Source organism: Echinococcus granulosus, assembly GCF_000524195.1.
Source record: "Echinococcus granulosus chromosome Unknown EG_S00070, whole genome shotgun sequence".
Lineage (NCBI taxonomy): Eukaryota > Metazoa > Platyhelminthes > Cestoda > Cyclophyllidea > Taeniidae > Echinococcus > Echinococcus granulosus.
Window position 1 is genome coordinate 375,922 of NW_020170450.1, and position 18,929 is coordinate 394,850.

Below are 18,929 nucleotides of genomic sequence, written 5' to 3' on the forward strand. Positions count from 1 at the left end.
CGAAGGTGGGATGGAAGGGTGTATTGCCCATGGATGTGTGGAACCAGAATGAATTCGGGATGGATGGATAAAATTGATGGATGCCTGTTTGCTTGGATTTATTGATGGACAAATCAGGCGTGCAGAGATGAACGTAGGAAGGGAGGAAAAAAGTAAGTAGCATTGAGCGCGATGTTGAGTCTACTGGTCAACTAGCCAAAGCTCTTTCGGATTAATCACTTTTACTCACTCCACTTTAACTGTCATTAGTCGACAAACAAACGCTAACTGTTGCAATGTACTTTTGCCTTTATAATCTACGGCACACACGCCTACCCCAACACCGAGAATGCATTTTCCTTTCACAGCTTTGAATTGTTTGGCGCAGTATTGGGTGTGGTACAATCTGTTCGGCTGTTCCACTCTTGAGTATATTGACCCTTAGTAGCGTCAGAAAGGCCTTAAATTGGTGGGTTTTAGTGAATTTAAAGAGCGAAATAGGATAATTGTTGCGCTCTGTTAAAGCATGCGGCACCCAGCTGCTCAATTTTATGCCTTTCTTGTAGATAGGCGCGTCAACAGCTTGTGCCATTACTCATCTGAAGCACAACTGCGCCTTTTTTACCTCCTCAATCAAAGTAGTGCCTCCTTTTTATTTGCGTTGCATACATACTGAACATTCGGAGATACAGTGATCCTAATTGTTGCCTGGCTCGTTGCCAGAATCACTTTAGCGTCTGTGATCTCCTCCACCAACACATCCTCGCTAGATGGGTTGTAACAAATCTAAAGGGAAGATTCGGCAGGTTTTGGAGCTGAGATAAACGTTTTTTGTAAAATAGGTAGGCTTGAAACACATCCACCAGGTTTTACTCAACTCTGGGACCATATGGAAGTGGGTTCGTGGTGAGAGGAGGGCAGTAGAGATAACAATAAGGGGCACAGTCCTAAAAATTGACTATCTACAACCCACCCACTATCCTCTATCCATTCTTCCTTCCCGTATCCATCCACCTACCCATCCATTTATCCATTCATCCATTTATTCATTTGCACAGTTCTGTTAACTTTCCCGCTTTCAGCTGTCATTCCATCCCCCTATATAGAGCCTGTTATTTCTTTCACATACTCTCGCCAATCCATTTTAAATCCTGTAGCACAATTTTTCATTTCGATTAATTAAATGGGACTCTTTATTCTTTCTTTTCATTATTTATTTAAGAAATCTACAGGAAGCTAGGAGAAACTACCATATCTGATTGAATTCTTATCACAGCCTAAAATATCTCCATGCAGCTCTTAAAATTTGAGTCTTAAGCATACTAAGGAAAGTTTAATCCATTTGAGAGTAAATGATTGGTATTTTTTTCCTTTCTCATTGACTGCTAAGTAATTGTGCGCCCTTAGAGGCATAGATTTGCAGTAATTTTACTGAAACTTCTCCATAATTTCCCAAATTTATTTCTCATGTCACTTTACAAACTTTGAATCTATGTACAGAAGCGGTTTGTATGTGAAGATTATGAATTGAAGGCTTAGCATTCGTAGACAACTTCACTTACTTGTCTTGATTTGACATAAAAGTACGGAGCAACTTGATTGGTTCATTTCCAGCTTAACCAATCATATTAATCCAATGCGCAATTTACTTATGGAAATAAATAAAGGTAGTTAAGTTACAAAATGAAAGACATTTGTTAGTGCCGAAAACATTCTTTTAAAAGGATTTATAGAACTAATGAACAATAGTTAAAAGAGGACAGTAGTCCTCAATGGTTGGTCAGCTTTGTACATAGTAAGGTCAATGATTGAAACTTTTCCTTTTTTTTCTACTAGCAATAAATAAGTAGAATCGACGAGTGGTTACTTGTTTGATTAAGATTTCTAATGCGCCTAGAAGATTCATCATCATAACCAACAGTGAGGAGGAATTCGAGCCCTCCCTGAAACTTTTATTTGCAATTAACTTACAGTAGGTCCAAGATGAACGATAAATGCGGGCCTCGAATTTATTCTTGGTGTCACACTACATAAATATATCCAGTTCTGTACATTGCCTAAGTTTCTGTCGATAAAGAGGAATAAGTTTATCAACCTGAGATGTTGGGATTGATGCATAGATGAAAGTGCAGAGGGACGGATTAATGGATACGAGATGGCCGAATATGGAATGGATTGATAAGTGGCACATGATTAAGGGAGGAATAAAAGACTTGAATAAAATTCCGGTGAATTTACGAATCCAGGATAGGCGCATGAATGATAAAATGGAGGCCGTATTTATGCGGTTATAAGATGGATGCATTCTAAACTAACACCCACCTAATACCCTCTGACAAATGTTCCACATTTACATTCAACCACTTCGATCAAATTCATCAAGAATTTCTAATGTTATTTTTCCAAAATTTCAATACGAGGTTTTCATACTAAAAATCCAACTGTTCTATTCCCCGCTACTAACCACTTTTAAGTAGCCAGCTGTAATATGGTTGCCTAAAATTAAATTTAAAGAACTTAAATTTGGGAATTTTAAACTGACCATAACGAAATTTCTTTCTCAAATATTGAAAACGCGATTGATAGTGAATTAAATTTTCTATAACAGATTTTAACAGCATGCCATAATTGCTTACTGAGACCTGTCTCTCCTAGAGGATTTGTTTTTTAGGAGGAAAAATCAACTTAATTAACGCTTTCAAATACTTCAAACCATTGAGAAGTCTTTAAAATGCACCACATTTAAGATGCTTGACAGGGCAACCTAAAACAAATGGTCAGCATCTATAGCCAATGGGGAAGGTGGAATTATTACCCACTGATTAGACCGTCTGTTCGTTTCTTGGTCACTTCCCCTTTCAGACGGCACATGACGCACTTGGCAAGACCCCTAAACTTCAAGCTCTTTTAAGAAAAGTTCACAAAATGTCCTTACATATTTAACTAGAAGACCAAATCCGCTTTATACTGCTTGTATTTGCGGTCACAATAAATAACAATTTCCTCAACTCCATTGCTAGTATTTTCTTGCTTTTCAGTCATAGAAAGTGCTTTCAAAGGTAATCTTTTATGGAGGCTATGATTCAGGCAATGCCTTTTTTTCCCGTGGAGATATTATTTCTCAAGACAATGGTCATACCAGGGGCAATGCAATAAGAGAAATGACCTTTTTTCTTATACACTACCCTGGAGATTTCTATGCGTATTGTGAAGTCTCTAATAGAGAAAAAGAAATTTTACTCCCTCGTGTAGATTCTCTTGGCTCTCCTCTATTCCAATATGCAACCATTTAAATGCTGCATCACTTAACACTCTTTATTTTATGTTTTTCTTATAAAAGAGGGTAATAAGTACACTTTGAAAATATGAGGTGTGACTTGAAAGAAGAGTTTAAGGGAAGTCACAAGTGACTTGGTGAGGATTTTTCTAAACTGCCTAATTGTCAAGTCCCCTGTCTTCTTTTATAGGTGGATTTTAAGATAGGAAGAAGATTTATAGACCTCTTTGAAAAGTGTTTCGTGAAATCGCGGTTTGAATCCAATCACTGAGCATTTTGACTTCGAATCAGGTCTCTCAGCTTCCTTGCTCAGCGTTCAAAGCATTGGGGATTACATACTACTAAATTTCTTAGAAGTAAGGTGCTAATATAATAATGCCATTATATTAATTGATTTTTTCGATATTTTAAGAAAGAATCCACCCAAAAATCACTATTATTTTCAAATTTAGAGAAGTTGGCTTTTTATGTTGCAGTAGAGGCGACTTGTTATGAATGGTTTGATTGACCTAAGCCCGAATAAAATGTACTTGTCCTTCATAACCCAAGCACGTAAACATTTGTACTTTGAAGTGTTAGAAAAGCACCTATGTGATATTGCATCCACAAGATTAGACAACCTTGATACACCACTATGAAAGTGGTTCTGGAAAAACCCACAAAAGCATTTTCGATTGGGCTTGTGAGGCGATTGTTTGAAAAAAGATTTAATTTTAAGTCATAAGAAATAAGGGACTGGAGATCTGCTGTAAACTGGGTTCTATCGCTTAAAAACTCTGTTTTCTAATGTCATCTCTGCACCTTAAACACTAGAAATACTCATAAGAAGAGTGCTTGCAGAGGGCTAAATAACCACAATTCAGTGTGCAAATATTCTGAAAATTATAGTTAATTTGTGTAAACACTTTCCTAAATAGCAGTCGAACCCTGTTACCACTAGTTAAGATAAAAGAGGATCGTTTTCATTTCCAAATGGGTCAGTTGTAGATGGCCTGATCTATTAAGGCAAATAACACTACGTCTGCCTTATGACTACAAGCTGCGCTACGCCATTCCCGCATTTTTTGGGAATAAATAAAAAAATATTGGTGTCGAGGTTGATTAGAAAAGATTCCTATGGCTCATCATCTGTAAAATTGACTTGACACAGTGGAACAGTAATTTTGCTATTTACAATGACAAAATTAGAAAAAGGAGGCACTTTTAAGTGTGGCCAATCAGGTCATCTCCGATCGAGGTGTATCAAATAATCGATATTCCCTCGCACTGCCCGAATTTGACCGCCGTTGTCAGCTTATTTGCTTTCGATCGCAGAAAAAATTCGGATTTATTTTCCGCTAATTTTCAGCTAAATAATCTCTCCCAACTTTAAGAAAGCGATTTTGTGGTGACCGTTCTTTAGTAAGTAGTATCTAACTCAACTCCGTTAGTGACGTACAGACTAAGGAGGAAGGGGGGGGGGAAATTTCAGTGTTTCCTTACTCTGTAAAAGACGGCCTATGAGCCAGAGAAGCCGAATAATTTGCCAAAATGATGAACTTGCCAAAACTTATGTTCTCGCCCCTGCAAAAGGCACTCTAACGTTTATTTTAATAACGGTAATTTTCAGTGTTCAGCTAGAGCTTCATGTATGAAAAGGTTAAAATTTCCCCTAACAAATTAAATTATGCTGGTAAAGTCAAACCGGATTACCATTTTTTGCTCAATTTCTTTGTAAACTTGTTTTTTTTAATTCTCAAAGAAAAATGATGAGAAAATGCGAAATAAGGGAGACAAAATGGCATATTAATCCGCTGAAGGGGGCAGAGTGAACTCGCAATAAGAAGACAATTTTAGGAAAATACGAAGTTAGGTGATAAATTCTCGTCGAAGTGGAGTAAAATTGCGCAACTTTCATAAAAATAATTGATATGCATTGCTCAGCCCACTTTATGTAATATTAATTAGTGAAGCGACAATGAAAAGGCGAAATAAAGGTATTTTTGCGAAGGATTTAGCTACATGGCGCTTTTAAGGGAGAAATGAATCTTTATCCATGCATCCATCCAGCCACACTGCCACACACGAGATTAGGCAGTCCTTAGGTTGAATGATGGATGATCATTTTTACTTTGATAGCTTTTCAAGACTTACAGACCTCTTGATTAATTTTAATGATGTCAAGTAAATTTCGGGTGTCAGACGAACCTGAAGCCCAACATTTTAACATTAATAAAAGCAGCGCACGACTTTGTAGCAGGTGTTAAATATGCAGAAGGATATCCATCTCCAGCTCTTATTAAAGTGGTCGAAAATGCGGACATTTAAACTTTTCTTTTACCAAGCTGGTAGCATGATTATTTGCCCGCAAGACTTCCACTTTCAGGTGGAGATTTAGCGGGTCCAGTTGTGTATCCACAGCTTGACTGCAATGAAAAATAAAATTTAAGGCCAGCTCCAGAGCAGTTGACGGCTGGAGGTCAAACTTCAACATCTTGTGTCTACAAATGTCCTAACCCCCCCCCTTTCCCAGCAGTTACCAAGTCTAGAATAGACTGAGAGCATCCTAAATCCAGCTGCTAGGCCAGACAAATTCACACTTTTACGGCACAAAGTGTTGATTGATTGACATTAGGCAAGAGAAGTGGTTATAAGCACAAATCCAAGTTGATGTCACTAGGCAGGGAAGATTAGACTTCTCCCATCAAACGATGATGAAGAAAAGTCACAGGAAGATTTATGGGAAATTCTTAGGCAATTTTATAGTGATGCTTAGTTGTTTTTGTCTTTGACAACCTTAAAATACTACAATTTTAATTTTTTTTCTTTTTTTCTCTACTTAACTAAACATTTTAAATTCAAATACGTGGTTTTTAAGCCATGTTTTGAAGTCCATACTGGCCTTGAAAGAGTTTAGGTCCTGCCGGCGCCACCAGCAGTAAAACAGGTTCAGTGTTTCCCTCCTCCACCTCGGCCGTCACAAACTCGGAACTAGTAGATTGGTTAGAGGAGGGCGTAGAAAGTCGTAGTTCGTTTCCTCCTCACAGGAGCCATTGGCGTCCACTGTCTGGAGTTTGATAGGTGCATCCACTCGTTTACCAATTTACTGACAGAATAGCAAAGATATTTTTTCATCTTTTGAAGGCTACTCTTTTTTGAAGTCTGATGAGTCCATCCACCCGAAATCAAGCAATGAGGATTAAGACTTTGCAGTAGAAATTGCGAAGAAAAAAGGTACACACCCAAATGCCTTAATCTGTGCTGTTAAGGCTTCTTTCTCGTGCAAACTACTGTCTTCTGTACTCACCACCGAGGATCTAATTGCTACTGGCAGCTGATATGCTGGGGTGTCAATCAACTCATACGAGGAGATGTTAATTATCGAAGAGTGAGGTACCTTTAGTGGGGAAGAAACGCGAAAAGCAATGATATAGCTAGTAGGACCGTTTAGCCGGCAAAAGGGCGTGACCGAATTAATTGGACTTTGGCGTGTGACGCTACTTGGATACTGTGGAAGACTTTTTTAATCTGCACCAAATGTAGAGGAGCGTTGGATTAATGTATGTTTAGATAGTGGAGAGATGGATACAGGATGGAGGGATAAATAAAGGCGCAGCAGAATTTTTGTGTCCCACCCTCATCCATCCATCCTGTATCCATTATGGACTCAGACATTGGGGGCTCTGTAAACCTCAGTCAAGAATACTTATTCAAGGGCTATGTGCACTCGATCTAAGGGCATCCTTGAGAGGTGAAACATTTCCTAAAGTCCTAAAAAAAACAAAAGCGATTATTTCCAGGACAAAGTCATCCTCTTGGATGGGTGGAGGACCTCGAGAAACGTCACTCCCAAGTTGAATATGTAAACAGTTTTCGTTTCCCACAACGAGGTAAGTCGCAAAGAAACTTCACACCAGCTTTTAATGTCTTGTCAATAAAATTTCGGCGGAGTGTCACAGGGTGTCAATTACATTTTATTAATTTTGCACAAAAAGGCAACAAAAGGCATCTCTTGGCCAAGAAATACATAAATTGCGCCTTTCACAAACAAATTTATTAAAAGAACCAATTTGCTGTCTTTAATTTTAATCTTTTGTAATTGTGAAGGGTTTTTTCAACCCTTTTAATTTTGAGACTATTTCCTGAAAGTTGTTGGTTAATGTTTCCTTGAAATGTGTGAGATTTCACTTGTAGGACTTGACAGCATTCATCTATTTTATATTCAGAAATCCGTCCACCCGCCAACCCAACCAACCGCCCCGAGTCCATACATCCATCACACATTCAAGTAACCATCCATCCAGTTATCCACCCCGCATTCAACTATCCATTAACTGTAAAAATACGCCTAAAGAAAACGTGAGGAGGCTTTTTTTCATTCTCTCGGAAGAAATGTTGTTTGGGCAAGCTCATAATTCTACTAAAATTTGCTTTCCCCAAATCGCCTTTAAATCATTATTTACACAGCCTTTTACATAAGTGCTGCAATCTTTAGGTATAATATAGAAGTCCTAATATTTTACGAAATAAATGAATGTGAAAAATATCATTTTTAGCAATCAATTATACTTGATTAGTGCCCCTGGCAGGGGCTATCCAACAGCGCCTCCTCTCTATTGGCTCGTCTAGGCATACAGGCTGCCACCGCATTGGTCAGCGGGGTTTTTCCGCGCGCGCGCGCGTGATCCCATTCATTCTTCTTGCTTTTGAGATGTCAGACGTTGGCTCTGATCCAAATTATACTTTTTTTCACCATATTTTTCGTCATTTTTATCCCCCAGTGCAAATAATTTCACCGCAAACTTTGAATTGCCTGTCTATGTAGCCCATTGGCCCAAAATTTGCCTCCTCAAAAGACAGGTTGCCGATCGTGCTGCATTGCCTCTAGACCTGTCAAGACCTTTAGGTGGTGAGGTGGTTGCTTGGAGGATCAATTTTGCGACTAATTTGATTATCGTTAATGTGACCAAGTGGTTCAATTTAATTAATTAGTGTATGCAAATAAGTGTGTGTGTGCGTGTGCGAAGGGTGGTGTGTGAAATGTCAGATGAGTCGCCATATATAAATTGCTTCATTAGCATCCTCGCCGCAGCTAATAAATCCAATGCCTTGCCGTTGCTTTACTACAGATCACTACCAAATCATTCCTCAGGTTTGTAAGCAACCAATAAAGCATTGCCTTGCCGTTCCGGAGCCATGGAAATGCCGGGTTATCTGTGAGAAGCCCTGTATGCCCAAATGTAAGTCATCTCCATCTAACCCCCCTATCATATTCACTGATTTACCCTTCTTTTTCCTCCCTCCCCTAGGTTGCCCCATAAAAAAGTGCTGCAACTAAGGCTATTCTCACCGTCATCCTCTCACTCCAAGTCCCCAGCCCACTCACGTTGGTATTTGTTTGGACCAAAAATGATCTTATAAACAGCAAATAAATCGTCGCTCTGTATCACAGGAAACTTGTGACTCTTGCCCCACTGATTGGTTTGGGTGTGTAATGACCTTGGCCCTAGGGGATTGGTTAGGGAGGAGGGGAGAAGGTGTGTCGATTGGCTAGATGGGAGTGCGTCAAGGTTACCTGGATGTAAGATCTTTCACCGGTTATATAAATAGTTTTACCTGCTTCCTAAAGAGCAGTTTCAAGTTTTTTGCGTCTCCAACTGAAATAGAAAGTAGAAAATGCCTTGCAAGTGTTTTAGGGGATATGAGTACAGGGTGGAGAAGAAATTGGTGAAAAAACCAGTTCAGTATTGTTACGAAATTCCAGATCCTATTGTCTGCTGTTACGTATGTTGCGACCCCTGTCAGTCGTGCTGTGGTAAGTGGAAGCCCCTGTGCCTACTTAATCCACTTTCTTGTTTACAGTTGATAGCTGTTGCTGCCCGTGCCCATGCGCATACTCCTGTGGTGGATGTTGTCCCTAGGATGGTGGTTACGGAGTTAGCAAATTCCTCTGTCGACGACAATTGTAGTGGTGTTAATAGCGCAAAGAATAGACACTTCTGTCCCACTTTTCTTCATTGCGTATATTTTTCGCTATTGACTTCTACCTTTCGTGTATATTTTTCATTGATTGTTGCTGTTAATACAATCTCCCCATGCACCCTCTATTGGTGATCCTTTGACCACCAATGGTGCACAAAAAAAAAACAAAAATAGTCATATAATAAAACTCTTTCCCATTTTATGTTGTTTATTTTGCTGAAACAAGTCCCAAAGTTTGTTTGGTGATGATTTACCCAAATTTTGCGGCAAATTTTTTAATGCCTATTGATACTTACGTTTGGTTTAAACTGTTTAATATAAAAAAGTTGGTTTTTAGCTAGCACTCAGCCAATTTTTCACCCTCCTGTAAATTACGCTCGTTTTGTAGTAAGGAAAAATCAAATAAAGGAAGCGCTGAAATTTAGGGATTTCTAGGAACTAATAATAAATCAGCCATCTATTTCTTATAAATACTAGAAAATTTAAGCGTAAAATTATTGTTAACAAAAACAAGTAAAAAGTTGAGTAATTTAGAACGCACTATAATAATTGACTGCTGTTTTACTACGTAGACAGTAATGCAATCAATATATGTGCCAATTATTAACTCCGTCCTTTGAACACCATTTTGATTGGTCCCAGGTGCCGCACTCAAGGTTATCCCATCAGTGGTTAGAAGAGCCGACTGCGAGTTGTACAGACGTACCGCAAAAAATTGTCGAATTATATTTAAAAAATTGTACCATAAAGATGGTTTTTGAGTGACCTTAATCACAGTCAAGAAGAGCTGCCGATAACTCGCAGGAATGACCGCCAAATTTTTCGTTAGTTAGACCAATAGTCATTTTATTGGGCAGTGAGGTAGTAATAAACACCCAGTCCTTGTATTTTTCGTTGAGTCTGTGCGGTTTTTTTTCCCACATAAGTTTGCATGACGGAGGGCCTTAATTCCCTTATTTTACCGTTTCTCATTATTGACAATCCTACAGATTTGTTTTTATCGCCTGAAATGGCATTAGCCTCTGCGTCAATGTCATTCAAAGTGGATGTGTGATGCATTAAATTATTTATCCTACAAAATCTTATCTCTTTATATTTGATTCGCATGTGGTGTTGTGCAAATTTGTAATAAAAATTCAATTGTTCCCGGGGTGTAAAATTATTATCACCTAAAAGTTTAGAGTAGCTACTTACGACAAGTTTTTTTGCACCCCTAAACAACTAAATCAGTCAAATGTTGGCTGATGTTATTCGTATTACCCCTTCTAACATGAATTGTTTCTAGCTATGCTTATTTTCTGAGATAAAAGTATGCTAAGAGTGATAGCCAACACCAATCTAAAGAGCAATACTTTCATCCTAACTCAATTTACCTGTTTCTTTACTGACTTTTTTTAATGCCAACTGCATACTTTGCATTCACATGACCCCATAGGATCGACAGTCTGATCAGCAAAATTAAATTGCCGTTAATGACAAGCGGCATTTAATGATGCCTACTTCAAAGCCATTTGGAGAGCACTTACTTGGGTACTGCCTAACTCCCCCCCTCACCCGCTAATCGCCCTCACTGTCTTAATGACTGTCGTGATTTCATGCAAAAAAAGGGCAGAAAAAAAGAGAAGAGTTTTAGTTGACATCGCCGAGATTCACAAGACAGCCAAACATGCATAATCCTATCGATTTATCGATTTATTGGCTGCGCCGCAGCACGAATGCAACGACTGCCAGCTGATGGGTTACCTGCTCAGGTGGTAAAAATCGATGATTTTTAGCGGCAATTCAATCACGTAACGAAATGCAAATTTTCTCCTTTAGTTGGAAGATATATTTTGCTAATAATTAGTATTAATTTATTATAATCCAAAGGTCTAATGAGATGGCTTTTTTTGTCTTGGAAAAAAGCACACTTTAGTCGACGGCGGTTGAGACGTCAAGCTCATCAACTCCTCGCCTTTAATGAAGGGCTTTGACTCTGCAGCCCAGTTTAACTTAATTTATACCACGTAATGATGTAACTTTATTACATATGCATGGTATTATGATGGCAGTACTTGGTCCCCTTAGCCAAGACAATAAAATGTCTCATTTGACAATGCTCTCCCAAGTTTTGACGCCGTGCTAGTTAGTGATGTAATTAGATTGGCAAACGACGTAAAAAATGAAAAAGTGAAGTTTTAGCATAGGGAATAGGACAATTTTCCTTCTCTTTAGAAAAAAAAACAATTGTGACAACTTTTTATATAAAAACAACGCTAGAATCTAGCATCAGTGGTGAAAATACAGCCACATGCCCCCTCCAGTTAGTGCACAAATATGTTAGAAGGAGGTGAGATTTAAAATGCAGTAGAAGAGATCATTAGGGCTATATAAATGCTCAGAAAAGCTTCTAGAAGTTCCACCGACTTGTCCATCCTTTCATCTATTCGACTCTCTTGTCCATCTGCACTACACAGTTGATCTTTGTTTCCCTTCTGTTTAGTAACCAGGTCGATAATCTAATTTGTATCCATCCATCCTTTAGTTCACTGCTCCATCCACTCATTCATCCCTCCATCCACTTAATCATCATTCTATTTATCCACTCATCTGCCAACCCATCCCGCATCCATTCATCTGTTCCTTCATTTGCTTATCCATCCACGATCCACCAAATCATCTATTCATCCATCCTGGAACCATCCCTTCCTCCACCAATCCATCCATCCTGGATCCGCTTACCCTTCCAATTGCCAATCCATCCACCCATCCATTTGTCCATCTATTTATCTCCTCCCACCTGTCTATCGTCTATTTGTTACCTTTCTATAGTACGTTTATCATCCGTTTTTCACTTTATTCAGTTTGTATAAATGTTTTTATTTTACCATTTACTTAAGTAAGTTTTTGAGTGCTTTTTACATTCAAGTCAGGAGTAAGATATCCCTTGCAATGAAAATAATGAAGTTATCCTACTGAATCAATGATGTCACTCCTCTAGTGGCATGGACTTCCATTGAAGTGACCATCGGTGGCACAATTCTGTTCTTCAAAAATTTACCTCAAAAGCATTTCCAAATGATAAAACAATTTACAGTTTATTTGTAAAAGTAACGCGGCAAAGGTAATGCAAATGAACCTAATGGTGACGTTTATTTCTTGGCATGTTTTTTAGAAGAAGCAAATTATATCATTCATAACTTGGAAATGAACAGCTTAGATAGGAAGGTTAAGAAAAAAAGAAAACTGCTCAAGAATTTTGCAACTTATTTCCCAGAAAAATGTTAATGCTTTAAGATTTTAGCACGTTTTTCCCAGGTAGGTAACATGAATCTCCTTCAATTTCATCCTCAAAACTAATCTTTTAAATATTCGATTTAATGAAATCGAAGTAAAAAAGCGGGTCTTGAGCAGTAGGTCTGCCAATTAGAAACGTTTTGCGGCAAGGCAGACTCCGCGTATTTTTTTCTAGTATTACAGCCCTACCACATCGTTAATTAGCTTAATAGACATTCACGAGGCACCGAACCTGTTTAATTCAGCCCTAACAATTATTCGATTGCAGCGCAGTAAACCCAAGCAACAGAAATAGCCAAATTTTCCTCCTTTCTTGATCATCTGCAAGTAAGGTCTTACGAAGAGAGAAAACTTCAACAGGCCCTCAAATCTCATTATTCATTAATTCCCATTTTAAGACTAACAGTAAGTAACACGGTAAGAATGTTTGCAAGGAAAGTGCTAGCAATAAACTCCAAGGCAAAAGCATACACGTAGTTAATGGCTTTAAGTTCCCCGGTTGAGTTTAACCTCCAGATGGTGTTAAGACATTGCAAAACACTAAAAACTCGAACCCAGATTACACTGCATAGACCATCATTTTGGCCATCTTCATCATTGTTTTATGATCTAAACGCTTATTACACAACTAGGGCAGACTTTTTTCCCCTTTTTGACGACATACTTATATTTTACCAACATATCAAACTAACTACGCCGTTTGTTTGCCTATGACCTATAAATAAGATAAATTATGTCAGCAAAAAACTCAAACTGCCAAAAACGAAAACAACTCAAAATAAAAAGACATATGAACAAATTTAAACATTTTATTTACTATAGATAGAAGTAAAGGACATTTTGTTCATTGGTGATTTAAGACCTGCAACTTCTCTCATCACAAGATCGGCGAGAGCGCTTGCAAGAACGAGCTGCAAAAAAAAATGAGAAATTAAAAGCCTAAAATAATGTTGCACGTACGCTGACGTTTAACTCGACAAAGACATTCCGTGGAAGGACTAGATGGACTTCCGTTCTTCACATGGAAATATTCGTAGTGTTCCGAAGCAGGGCTCTCAGTGTACTGGTAGTAAGTCAAAGACTTAGGATAGGGGCCAAGATCTTTTGACATTGTAGTAGAAAGTGAGTTGCTGTGACGAGATTGACATTTTGACGTTATTTATATAGCCCAACATAAATCCCTAATCGATGTAACTTGCCAAATTGGCCAGGGTCGTAACCATTAGAGCAGGAGATTCAAACAAGAAAATTCCCAAAACTAGTAAATGTACTTTTTTTATGAAAGTGCATTAACGTTAGAAATTTATAATTGCAATATATATAAACCTTTTGATACTAAAGTTCAATAGGCAAAAACCCATCCACATTATCATGTAATGCCTAATACTTTAGGTCCTGCAAGAGTTGCAGAAATCTTTTAAAATTGGGTTTAGAAGCAATAAAAAAATAATATTTTAAGGCTTTTATTGCACCTTTTACAACTGCGAGAACCCTAGTTAGCATCAAAATAACTAAATCACTCATTCCTTACCAATATACCAAAAACCATTGACTTTTAACCTATTCAACTCCATGTTGACGAACCTTATACATGTTATGCGCACATAGGGATTTTTCAGACCATCTTGTGGTGAATAAACATGATTGACTCTGCATAGCTGCGTTTAGTCTGGTATCAGTGGTCCTTCCTCTGGAAAAGGCTGTTTAATGTAATAAAGCTTGCCTTTTTCCTATTTTATTTCATTCAAATTTTGCCATAGTATACATGTGTCATCAGTCAAATTATTCTACAGTCCAAATAAGTCATCGTTTTTGGTCTATTTTAGATGTCATACAAAAGACTGGAAAAGTATGCAAATAAGCAACTACTTTAAAAAGTGTCTTTGATGATTTTATCCTAAATATGTTTTCTAAACAAATTTGTTTTGTCTTATTAAGTATTGACATAAGGATGCGAATAGAGGCCAGTCTTTTTAAAAAAAGGTAGAGAGTCTGGTTTACCGATGGTCTCCGGTAGCATTGCAGTTGAACCGATTGGCCGCTTTCTGAAGATGCCAAATTATCGCTTTGTAAGTGAAGGAATAAATAGGAGAATAAGGCACCCAATGGCATTTTACTGCATAAAATCACCTCAAGAAGTGGATTTTATGGGGGCGATAATGTTAGCATTACCTAAGCGATTCCTTGATTCACTCAATTAGTTAATTATTTTACGGTGGCTTCAATTTCTCGTCCACAATCCAGGAGCAGGCCTGCGCCATAAAATTGTGAAGGTGCGTTTAAAACAAGGGCATTGCAAAACCAAAGTAATTTCAGTTAACTGCAAATATTCCAAGAAATAAACTTACTCATACAAAATTTCACATTTTTATTTGGCACCTTCACCTCTAATAAATAGAATTGTGGAGAGATATTTAGAAATCACGTCAATCAGCGTCATTCTCACTCTCTTTTTTGCCGAAATTCACTTAAATTTGAGCTGATTTAGCTTTACCTCTTACAACACCGTGACTGGTAATCCATTCAACTATGTGACTGCAGTCTGAGAGCCTGGCAGTTGCCACCGTCCACTTCTGAATACACCAGCTTGTACGCGTGCTGATGGTAGTTTCGAGTCTAGCTGAAACCTAATTCGCCTATTGTATTTCCATTTAGAGCTTGACAACGCTCTCTGGTGTCTCGGACTGCGTCTTACTAAGTAATTCCTGTAGTAGCATACCGTTACAGTTTTAAAAGTTCCCATTTCAGGCGCCAGAAGACATTCTGCAGGTTTACTAATTATTTCATCTTTATTGTTTAATTCGGCTTTTTTGTGAATTGTTTATACCTGCCGCCTATAATTCGTTTTAATTTAAGAGGTCAAAACTCCAAGCTTCGCCTACGACCCAAAGGTGGAAATTTTCACTCGACAGAGAATTCGGTTCCACCTTTCACCTGCTCACTTTACCTGGGTACAGGGTAACAGAACCTCATAAGAGGTGGCCTCATTCCTTTCGTGTATCTGGGTAAGGAGCGCTCCCACCGTCTCTCTTCTACCGTCTATGAGATTACACCCAATCATGCTAAGGGCCCGATCACTAATTCGTTTTAGCAGCTAGCGCCTAATTACACTCTATTCCACCTCGTAACTGATCAGCAGTTTTTTTGAGTTTTTATTCTTGTGCGAATAAAGGGCCCGCAAAACAATCCTCCCCCACTTTAATGGGCAAAAGTTGAGAGGTATCCGAAAGAAGGAAACCAAAATCGGCTGTTTTATTCAGCTACTAGAAGGTAACAGTAACATCAGGTGCAGAGATGAAGAGATATGTCCTGTTTCTTCTTCTTTTTCTGTTCTTCTTATGTTGTGAGAGCTCTAGCAACAGCAGTTGCAGTCGCAGCCTAGAGGAAGTGGGAAAGGAGAGAGAGAGAGAGGGAGAGTTAGGCGTTGTTAATTGGGGGAATGGAACAGATAGACTTACATGGTGACTTACAGCTGCAGCAGCAGCCACCACACTCACTACCATTCTTGACATGGAAGTACTCATAATGCTCGGTGGCTGGGCTCTCGTTGTACTGGTAGTAGGTGAGAGCTTTGGGACAGCAAGCTGATCTCCTAGGCATGGTGCTCCTTTTAGCTTATCAATTGATTTGGGAATCCCTTCGAATTGCCACTGCCCCCTCTGTGCGCTGGCTTATATACCACCAGGTGAAGAGGGACGACGAATGCCGGAGAATACCTGATAGGCGGAGTCAAGGTCAACAAAACGCATTGGTCTAGGTAAATCTCGTGGCGGGTGAACGAAATGACAAAAAAATGAGGTAAATTTTTTTAAGAAACTACCAAAATATTGCAGATTTAAAGTTATATATCGAAGTAGAATTCGGAAGCTAAAAGCATATAAAAAGTCATTTCTAATTGAAATTATCTCAGCTGAATTTAGTACTGCTTTTTCCCTAAAATCCTTCTACTAACATTTGCCATTCCTCTTGCTCATGTTTTTTTGACTTGTTCAGTGCAACGTAGAGGTGTTAAAACATTCACCCAAGCGTAGTTAACCCCAGCTAAATACACTTTAGGAACGATGCTTTATAAAGCAAAAAGGAACCCCCGCGTTACGTGTTAACTGTAAATGCTGTACATAAAGGTCTAGCCATTTGCCCCCCCCCCCCTCTATCTGATCTTCAATCTGTTGAACATATCATTAACCAGGATAGGATAATAGGTCATTGTATAAGGTATAACAACAAATTATTTTCTATCATTTTTCGTAAACCGACATCAGATTTGCTCCTCCGTGTAATATCAATTCTTGCAATACTTGAACAATTAGCAATTACGTCAGAAATTAAAACAGGTTGCAAGTAACTAAACAGGTTTGATCTCATTTTTTATTAATGACAACCTAATGATCATCACGCATTTGATGTTATGAAGAGCCCGACCGAAGATTTACTGACCATTTTAAAGATTATATCAAAATATCCATAAAAACGTTACACTTCAACTCTATTGCGTTGGATGTTCGGCAAAATTAGCGGTATTTTTTGGCTTTTTGTTCGTAAACTTGGTTATTTACGGCAATAATTGCGCGCTCAGCTAAGCACTGCCATTTTTCGCTAATTAAAAGCTGTAATTTTATAAAACAACTTTTAACTAGGTGTGCAATTTGGTAACAAAATACATTTTTGCTACTTTGAATTATGCGTACATACGATAATTCATTTTACATCTGTATAGCATTGAACGCTAAACTATATGCAGGTATATGCAGAGTTGATTAAATATAGTGCTTAAAACAAGCAACCTAAAATATAAAATAGTACGTGGTCTACTTTTTACTCTACTTAATTAAAAAAGTATTTGCAGGAACCATGACAACGAAACTTTATGTGGCACACCAAAGTTAAATTATTTAGTGGTGGCACAAAAACAAATCAACGTAAGGCAGAAAGTTCCTCAACATCGTACTTTAAATTGGTTACTAAATTTTAGGCTTTACAAACAGTGGCGAATATGTTAATCCACCATGTATCAGGAAGAACAAATGGGAGAGTGTAATTCGTTGAATCTGTTTATGTGCTTTAGCCTGAAAACTAGCAACACCTGTGGTCAAAATTTTCTAAAAACTTAAAATAAGTGTAAATACTGTGCTTTAATGGCCTTACCTTGCGCTTGCTTTTAAAGGTTTTTTGTCATTCAATGTGCCAAAATACCCGTAAACTTCATCTGAGAGACTGGATTTGATTGGTAAAATATAGGCCGTTTATATAACAGTTAAAACCCTAAAAAAACAGCTTTTTGAATTGCAATAGCACCGACATCTAAATTTAGTCCGAATTTTCACACCTTCCACATTTAAGTGGTCGGGAAGATCAACGATTTAATTACTTAAGGTCCTTTCGTAGAAATCTACTTATTAAAACAGCATGACAATGCATTAGTAAGTAGTAACTTTAAAAGAAAACCGCTTAGAACTACTGTAGCGTCCCGAGACTCCCTGAAGACGAAAGAAGACACAATACTCGGGCAGAATATATATATTCAGCACGGAGAAGGTGTCTGGGCTATTGGCATGGCCCAAAAGGCCAGCCCACCCAGCGAGGTACAAGGGGGCTAATTCGAAGTACAAAAAGTGGCGCCTCACCAGAACCGAGGGATAAACCACTATCGTATTACACTACACTATGTGTAACGAACTAACTGTGCATTTTTACAAAAGCGCTTTAATTAAGGGAAACGTAAAGTTTGTTCACACTTGTTTCATTATTAGTATCTTGTTCTTTTACGCCTTAACCATTATAATTAACAAAATTAAACTGACTTAGTTTATTAATTAAATACTTTTGGTAAATAGGAAAAGATAACCCACTTATAAACAAGTTTTAGTAAACCAGCTATATTTGATCAGCCCAATTTCTTCTCGTTTGTTTGTGAAAATCCCCTCAAATATCATTCTATTATTTAATCGGCTTATTTAAGTGCATATAACTTTCTAAAAATTCATTGTTTAATTCTAATTTCTGATGTGGATTTGACTACGGTGGCTCCCGAACTCGCATTAAGCCACATCAGTGTGGGCCGTCGTGGGCATCTCAGAACAGTTGTGGTGGGTGCAGCGTTTATCCCTTCCTCCTTGTTTTCCATACCCTTAAAACGGGTAGACAAGTTGGATACCGACATGGTTTATTAGGCTGCGATCCTAGAATGGAAACGAGTATTGTTGGTTTAAGCATGTTTGCGGAATGTTTCCTCTTCAGAAGTCGGTGACGTCTGACCCAGTATGAGGTAAACACTTTCTGACAGCCTTGTGCCTAAAGAGAGAGATATGCATTGCTCAACAATACCGCAAAGCAAGGGCAAAATTTATAAGGAATGCAGGAGTCACGTTGAAAAGTTGGTTTTGTTAGTTTTGGTGAAACCGATAAATGGATATAGTGCCGAGTGATGAGCAATTTT

At 38.2% G+C, this 18,929-nt stretch overlaps 2 protein-coding genes across 2 annotated transcripts; both read right to left on the reverse strand. All coding sequences in view use genetic code 11, as the record gives it.

Moving 5' to 3' along the window:
- Window positions 1-13,348: 13,348 nt before the first annotated feature.
- EGR_07141 (hypothetical protein) lies at window positions 13,349-13,604 on the reverse strand (the record flags this gene model as incomplete). The annotated part of the gene is made up of 2 exons (XM_024496390.1): window positions 13,349-13,404; window positions 13,454-13,604. The coding sequence occupies 2 exons, from the start codon at window positions 13,602-13,604 to the stop codon at window positions 13,349-13,351; spliced, it is 207 nt and encodes a 68-aa protein (XP_024349231.1).
- Window positions 13,605-15,829: 2,225 nt separating this feature from the next.
- EGR_07142 (hypothetical protein) lies at window positions 15,830-16,242 on the reverse strand (the record flags this gene model as incomplete). The annotated part of the gene is made up of 3 exons (XM_024496391.1): window positions 15,830-15,871; window positions 15,952-16,085; window positions 16,173-16,242. 3 exons carry the CDS (start codon window positions 16,240-16,242, stop codon window positions 15,830-15,832), a joined length of 246 nt encoding a protein of 81 aa, XP_024349232.1.
- Between the last annotated feature and the right edge of the window lie 2,687 nt (window positions 16,243-18,929).